Below are 8,578 nucleotides of genomic sequence, written 5' to 3' on the forward strand. Positions count from 1 at the left end.
AGAGACGGCCCGAGGACATGAGCTGAGGAGAGAGAAGGTTAATGGTAATTTCCCCATCTCAGGAGGAACTATTGATTTGTAATTAAAAGAGAGTCCGACCTTTTACTGTTTACTGTTGACACCTAACCTGTGTGTGTGGTTGTTTGCAGTGGAGTGGAGCTGCCTGAAGGATTTCTCGCTGCTTGCTGGAGAGATCGTGTTGGATAATCTGCAGACCCTCAAGTGCATCATCAGCGGCCTCACCACGGTAACGACAGCATCAGTCATCCACTCTATCTTCCTCTTCTCTCTCCTCTCGTAGCAAAGAAACACTTTGTACTGTCACCAGTAGTGCTGAGAGGATCATTACGCTATTTTCCTGTACATTTACATGTACACATTCCTCTAAAGCTTAAAATAATGCTAAACACAGCAGAGATCTAAGAGTGTCGAAATCACTTTTGGACTCATTGATGCTTCCATTTCCTTAGCAAAGATTAGGCCAGGTGGAGCTGTGGTCATCCTGCAGCTGAGAAATGGTTCATGCACGTGACTGAAACAGTGTTTTAACATTTGTGTTTGTGTATGGATTGAACAAATAGCATGTTAATTAGTGAGCTTTAAGCTGGCTGTACAGGATCGCAAAGAAAGCGCTGTGAGGCAAGTGTGTGATTATCTTTCCAAGTGACAGCGGCTCTCTTTTCACCACACCAACAAACACATTCATTCAAAGCACCGAAACATCTGATTCAGCCATGTTTTATAATGCTGTCTTTCCATATTCCCGGTAACTGTTATGTGTTTGCGGAGTGGCATCAGTGACATTTGAAGCATACGGTTTACTGGAAGCTAACGTTCATTATACAGTCTGTGCATCACTCTCTGCCACAGAAACACAATGACTGTGGTGCATCTGCTGTTTGCCATTTAGAGCGGCAGCTGGCATTCACATACCTCCACAACAGCCCAGAAAACCTTTAGAAAAGAACACGCTGCCTGAAAGGAAAGGACGAGAGACTGTGGGCGTAAAATAAGCCGAGCCAATAAATTGACTTAAATGGTCATAATCCATCATAATGTTAGCGTGAACCACACTCATTTACAAATCCACCACAAAGAGACACAAAACCACCACAAAGAGACTCAAAAATGACCATAGAGAGATTCAAAACCACCAGAGAGACTCCAAAATGACCACATAGACACAAAACCATCCCAAAGAGACTCAAAAATGATTATAGAGAGAGTCAAAACCACCACAAAGAGACTCTAAAATGACCATAGAGAGATTCAAACCACCAGAGAGACTCAAAAATTACCACAGAGAGACAAAACCACCACAAAGAGACTCAAAAATGACCATAGAGACACTCAAAACCACCATAAAGAAACTCAAAAATTACCATAGAGATATTCAAAACCACCAGAGAGATTCAAAAATTACCAAGATTCAAAAATTACCAATCAAGAGACTCAAAAATTACCATAGAGAGACTCAAAACCACCACAGAGAGATGCAAAACCACCATAAAGAGACTCAAAAAGTATCACGAGAGACTCATAACCACCATAAAGAGACTCAAAAATTACCAAGACTCACTAATTACCAAGAGAGACTCAAAACCACCACAGAGAGGTGAAAAACCACCATAAATGGACTCAAAAATTACCTAGAGATACTCAAAAATGACCATAGAGAGATTCAAAACCACCACAGAGACACAGAAATGACTACAGAGATGCAAAGCCACCACAAAGAGACACAAAACCACCACAAAGAGACTCAAAAATTACCACAAAGAGACTCGAAACCACCACAGAGATGCAAAATCACTAAAGAGAGACAGTCTTTTCAGCAGATGTTACACAGCCGATGTACCAACCTTATTTTGCATCCAGTAACTTCTCTGCAAACGATGTATTTAACAGATGGGATTTTACGTTTCAGGGTCGACTGTACTACGTTCGAGTGTCGGCTTACAACATGAAAGGCTGGGGTCCACCTGCCTCCTCCCTCCCTCCGTCTGCAGCTCCTTCAAGTGAGTTCATTCTTTCACTCTTTGTTCTGTTTTATTGCTTTTCAGTCCTGATCATCTCACTAATACAGCGGATTAGTGGAATGTGATTAAGTTTCACACTATCTCAAAACCAACAAGATCTTATCACCATTTCAGTCTGGCTTCAGGTCCAACCACTCCACAACTACTGCCCTACTTAAATTCACCAGTGATGCGATCTCTGCTGTGGATAATGGTGAACTCACAGGTGCAATCTTTATTGATTTGACTAAAATTTTGACTTTGTTGATGATCAGCTTCAAGATAAACTCCATGCTATCGGCCTTTCTGAACATGCAGTTCTGTGGTTCAGTTCATACCTTCAGAAGAAAAAACTGTGTCGTCCTACATGGGAATAAATCGGATCTGTTGGGAACAAAGAGGTGTGCCACAGGGCTCAACACTGGGAACACTTCTCTTCTCTATTTCTGTAATCAACTCTTACTGTCAATATTCAATAACTGTTGTGCTCAACTTTATGCTGATGACACCATCATATATACATCTAAACCTGACCACAAGTCTGATTTCAATATGGTGGTGATGGTGCAGTGGATAAGACGGATGCCTTTGGTGTGAGAGACCCGGGTTCAGCTCCCCACTGTGACACATCCACAAATGTATCCCTGAGCAAGACACTTAACCCCTAGTTGATCCAGAGGTGTCCGACCTCTGACATACGTATATAGCAATTGTAAGTCGCTTTGGATAAAAGTGTCAGCTAAATGAGAAAATGTATCTTACATATTAAACTATTACGCAACAAAACAAAGTCATATCTCACAAATGTTGGTACCAGTCAGAAACTCAAATTCAAACCCGGTTCTTGTGTAATAACCTGTACTAATAGCTTTTTGTATGGCTTGATTCTGAACTCTTCTTCCAATCACACATTGATCATATCTTATATAAAGTCATCTTTGTTTCTCATTTGTTTTGATACTGTGTTACACACAGTGTTCATAAGAACCTTGCTTCTCACCTCATTCAAGGTAAAAATTTTTATATTCCAATTCTTGACTAAAACGCTGTAAGATTAGACCTTGTGTGGCTCAACACATGAAACACAATGTGATATTTTCATCCTCGCCTGGTAAAAAAGCTATATTTTAAGGCAATAAACCAGCAAAACTATCATAAGATAGATTATAATACAACTGAATATCTTTTCATACAACTCGAATGCAATTGTAACTGTAAATAACTGAAATAACTGAAATACAACAGTTATCATACAATATTTTCAAAATATACCAAGCGAATGTCCATATTTTGACAATTTTTACTATTTAAATGTTGACTTTTGGGAGTTATCTTAAAAAACATATTTCTGTCCACACAACCACGATATAAATAACTTTACAGGCGTGCTTGAGAACGGGACATCCCACAGTGATGGGGGGGGGGGGCATCAATCGATGCAGACCTTGTCTATGCAACTACTATGGGTCAAAAAGAAGGTCAAACGCAACAACATTGTGATTCCGTACGTGTCTGGAGTATCAGAGAAACTCAGGAGGATTTTCAACAAACACAACATCCCTGTGTTTTTTAAACCCAAGAACACACTAAGACAGATGCTGGTCCACCCCAAAGACCGCACACCCAAACACAAGAAAAGCAATCAAAGCAAAGTCCAATGCAGTGAGGAATGCACAGACCTGTATATTGGGGAGACTAAACAACCACTACACAAACGCATGGCTCAACACAGAAGGGCCAACTCCTCAGGTCAAGACTCTGCAGTCTACTTACATCTGAAGGACAGAGGACACTCGTTTGAGGACCACCAGGTGCACATTTTAGACAGAGAAGATGGATGGTTTGAAAGAGGTGTCAAGGAAGCATCTACACCAGGGTTGAGAAGCCGTCATTGAACAGGGGAGGGGGTCTACGCCACCACTTATCCCCCACTTACAATGCTGTCCTTTCATCACTTCCCAGGAAACTCAACAAACGTAACCTATTGGCCTCAGGTGAAGATACCAACGATGGTCGTTCAGTCTTGGCCTCGGGCAGTCCTAACGATCATAACGACTATCGTTACAACAACCAGGAACACTAACAAACCAGCGGCTGGCAAACGACCCCACTGAGGTTAAATAGCTGAGTTTCCCTGCCAGTCAGTCAGAACTGAAGAAGTCCTTTGGATGAGGGACGAAACGTCTTCCAGTATCTTCAACCAAGTCCAGTTGCCCTTGATTTTAACCTTCGTTGGATACTATGGGTCAACTACCAGGCCGCGAAAAAGACCGTGTGTTCCAAAGCGGCACTTCGCCCTCCCTTTTTGTAATTTCCTTTGTATGTTTGTCTGTCTGTGCTTTGCCTTACTGATAACTGGAGGCTCCAGAGTGCACCCAAAAAAACTGTCCTGTCAAACATTTCGCTGGACAACATTTTGTCATCCGAATCTCTGTGTGTTTTCCCCAAAACTCACTGGTAGAAGAAGTTGAGAGCCAATCAAAAGCAGAGAAGGGGCTCTGGATTTATTGTCCTGCGGTGACTCGACACAGATACTCATGGCGTCGGCAATGCTTGTACATTTGCATTTATACTTGTGCGTTGGTGTGTGTGTCGCTCTGCAGTTACACTTCCGAAACACTAGTTGGCAGTGGGGTTTCTATGTTCGACTGTGTTCTTCTTACTTACCTCTTGACTTCTTGGGATAAATAATTCCCGTGCGGCTCTTCAAAGATTCAAAGCAAAGAGTACTTCTTTTGAGCTCGGAGGAAATGTGATGCTACCAAGCCAACCAGTCCCAGTTCTTGCGGTCTGCATCGCTGCGAGATGTAGTTACATTTTTGGGAAGGTGCATGTCAGGCCCATTTTTTGTTGGTGCTGTGATCCAAATAAAATCTAAGATTCACCTGCAGGACTTCCTGTTTACAATCATTTACAGAACTAAACTCAATGTGTTTGGGAAATGACAGAAAGTTAGAATATACTGTTACGGCGTTAAAGGTGCTGTGATAAATTTGCGTGCACCTAAAACTTCTAGCGACCAATGCAAAAAGGTATTGTGGAGCCCTGTAACTTTATTTCTGTTTTTTATTTTTTCACTCTGTGATTGTGACATATTGTTAGTCCTCGAAAACGACATTGTGCATCTCAAGGAGTTGCATAAAGAGAGCTGCAGCTTAATCTTGTTATTCAACCTTGTGCTGTACAATGCTAAATAAATCTACCTTGAATGAAACACAAATGAAATTCCATTCATCAGAGAGACCGTTGCCTCACAATGTTATCTGCTTGCACTGAAATCACTTTACTGATATTAACTTAATTAACTGGCCCTGCTGGAGATAATTAGTGTGAGGGTGCCATGAGGGTGGTGATGGGGCAATGGATAGGAGACACTCACTTTGGTGTGAGAGACCCTGGTTCAATTCCCCATTGAGCAAGACACTTAAGCCCTCGTTGCTCCAGAGGCGTGCGACCTCTGACATGTATAGCAATTGTAAGTCACTTTGGATAAAAGCGTCAGCTAAATGAATAAATGTAATGTGTAATATGATAAGTTTAAGCAGAGGTACGTTAGCATCCTTAGCTCAGTAGTAAACAATGAGTTGGCTGTGAATGTTCTCCGTTCTGTTCTGAGGTCCTCAGGTTGGGAACATCGGTTTTATCTCCCCGTCACGACTCTTTGCTTCTGCACATTCAGTGCTCAAGCCTTGAGCTGTGTGTGTGTTTGTGCCTGTTTCACACATTTGTCTGGTTTTGTGTGGATGTGTTGAAGTGTGTGTGTTTGCATATGTCAGAAGCAGAGGACTGCAAGTGCGTGGGCGAGTGATTTAAAGAGGCAGAAAAAGTGAACAGTGAGAGGAAAAGCATGCCGACGCCTCTACGGTGCTCGAAACACATTAGTCCATCCGACAGAGAGATTTCACTTGGAAACACCAGTGTGAACCTCACGGTGGCGCTACACGAAATGTTATTAGGATTCCTGCACATCTGGATCACTGTCGGGTTGGGTACCATTTCAATTTTATTAAATCTCAGTTCTGGTTACTTCACCACAGATCTTGTCAGTGCTCGGTGGCCTTCCTCCTCTTCCCCCTCGCTCCTCTTCCCCTTCATGGCTAAAGTGAAAGGAGTCTCTGTCCTGGAGGGGCGTCCCTGGGGAAGGAAGGAAGGAAGGAAGGAAGGAATGAAGGAAGAGAGAATGGAGGAAGGGACTAAGGAAGGAGGTAGGAAGGAAGGATCATTCAGATTCATTATTATCTGGAGGAAGGGTGGAACGAAGGAAGTAGGAAGGATGGAAAATAGGAAGAAAGGATGAGAGGAAGGATGTAGGAAGGATGGTAGGAAAGGAGAAAGAAAGGAAGGAAGGAGGTAGCAAAAAGGATGGAGGAAGGGAGGAAGGAAGGAAGTAGGAAGGCTGGAAAATAGGAAAGGAAGAAAGGCGGTTGGAAGGATGGAAGGAAGGAAGGAATGAAGAAAGAGAGAATGGAGGAAGGGAGGAAAGAAGGAGGTAGGAAAGGAGGGAGGGTAGAAGTAAGGGAGCAGGTAGGAAGAAGAGGCTTGAAAGAAAGGAAGGAAGGAGGTCGGAAGTATAAAAAGAAGGAAGGATGGAAAATGGGAAGTAAGAAAGGATAAGAGGAAGGAGGTTGGAAGGATGGTAGGAAAGGAGAAAGGAGAAAGGAAGGAAGGAGGTAGCAAAAAGGATGGAGGAAGGGAGGAAGGAAGGAAGGAAGTAGGAAGGCTGGAAAATAGGAAAGGAAGGACGGAAGGTGCAGTTTTTTTAGTGAAGCTGAGCCAAACTTTGGATCGTTTGCTGCGGTCCGCCACGGTCCAGGACCGGAACCAGAAGGACTCTCTTCTTCATGCTTTGTTGATGAAACACATGAGGTGACGTTCGGTCGGCGTGGCAGCTGCTGGCAGATCAGAGACACTTTGATGGACGGTAAAATGCTCACTGCAGTTCAGTCAGGAGCTGAGATATGCAGGAATTAGGAACCGAGGAGCAGGATCCAAACGCACGGGTCTTGGAGATTTGGTACAGATGCCAAATTGGAACAGGTTCTCAAACCCTAATGTTCAGCTGTGGAAACTGACTTATAAGCTTTGTGTTATTTTTAATACAAGACTTTTCAACATGTAATAATTTCCCTTTAATCCGCTCTGCTGTCACGATCTCTGTGCTGCACACGTTCACTTATGGTTGTTCTGCAAGAACCCAGTTTGAAACCCAGTTACCCGTATACATGGGCAAGAAATCAGTGTTCTCCAGCACAAAGCAGGTTCCCCCTTTTAAGTGATTGGCTTACTGAAGAAACACGACTCTAACCCCGTTTCTTCAGCTCATGTAGACGCTCTGACTGTGATCAATAAAGGCGGTCGGGTCAGTAACCTGCATTTATGTTGATTTTGTCAGATGATGACGTAAAAAAACGAATCACAGCCATTTATCCACCTCAGTGAGGAGGACAGACGGCTAAAGATGCTTTTTGGGTTTGAACTTTAACATCTTAGTGGAGACGTCCTCTCAGTCTTTGTCCTCTGGTTTGTTTGTTCAGATTGGAGGGAGAGCGACGGTCGGGAGCCCCGGAGGCGAGGCCACATCGAGGCCATGGAGCGTCTGCTGCAGCAGGTCCGAGCGACTCACACACACTACTGCTGTGGAGGTGAGTGTCTCTGAAAACACTGATTCATACAACAGAGTGTCCATAAAGAACCCAGTCTGAGGCGTCCGGGTTCATAACTCACTGTCAGAAATTAATTTGCCGCCTCCTGACGTGTCTGTCTGTTAGCTGTAATATCTCCTCTAGGTTAAAGCTCCACTAATCAATCATTTTAATATTAGCTTCGCCTGAAATGACTCATGTTTCCTGCAGACAGACTCAGTCAGGGAGCAGCAGGTGAACATAGTGAAGCAACTAAAGAGACAGATATTTCCCTCCGGAGCTGGTGGAGACCAAACACAGAGCTAACAGAGAGAGAAACCTGGACACAGCTGCTTTATAAGATGATAATAATATCAGAGGTTTGTGTGTTTCAGATGGCTTTGAGTTCTCTTGCTCACACAAACATCAGTGAATGCATCTTTTAAGAGCCAAGCTGTAAATCTGGACACTTCTACATCTCCTCAGCAGGGTGGATGTTTTTAGCTGCCGGCAAAGAGTTTTCTTTCCTCATCTTATTTCTTCCTTTCAAAATCAAAAGTGCAGCACAGCAGAGTCGCTACACATCGTCCTTAAAGTCAGAATTCACAGACTGCGCTGGTGTTGTTAAACATCTTTTCTAATTTACTCATGTTGACATATTTCATTTTCTCCCTGGTCCCATCTTTTCTGTACATGTGGCCCCTGAGTGCCGCCTCCTGAACAGAGGGAGGTTATTATTCTGTACAAGAACCGGCCGAACACTGCTAGAAAATCAAACCTGGAGGTTATGAAAAAGATAAAAAAAGAATATGAAAGCTTCTTGCAGAAATCTAGCTTTGAAAACTGCCGTCCTTGTCCCCCGTCTGACAGCACAGATCTCCTCCCGTGGCTGTCGTTCCGAAATGCTGCGAGTGTCTGATCGGGTCATAAAGTTTGTTT

General features: G+C 43.3%; 1 protein-coding gene across 7 annotated transcripts in view; it reads left to right on the forward strand.

Moving 5' to 3' along the window:
- The window catches only part of ankfn1 (ankyrin repeat and fibronectin type III domain containing 1), a 131,033-nt gene that overhangs the window by 96,916 nt on the left and 25,539 nt on the right, over nt 1–8,578 (forward strand). For all 7 annotated transcript variants that reach the window (XM_038735905.1, XM_038735902.1, XM_038735906.1 and 4 more), the window contains 3 exons: nt 150–247; nt 1,928–2,018; nt 7,553–7,660. In XM_038735905.1, coding sequence (XP_038591833.1) covers nt 150–247; nt 1,928–2,018; nt 7,553–7,660 — 297 coding nt within the window. The remainder of the gene's footprint in view (nt 1–149; nt 248–1,927; nt 2,019–7,552; nt 7,661–8,578) is intronic.

The sequence above is a fragment of the Micropterus salmoides genome, unplaced genomic scaffold (assembly GCF_014851395.1).
Source record: "Micropterus salmoides isolate LMB-PRFRI ecotype aquatic unplaced genomic scaffold, ASM1485139v1 Ms_hic_scaffold_21, whole genome shotgun sequence".
Classification (NCBI taxonomy): domain Eukaryota; kingdom Metazoa; phylum Chordata; class Actinopteri; order Centrarchiformes; family Centrarchidae; genus Micropterus; species Micropterus salmoides.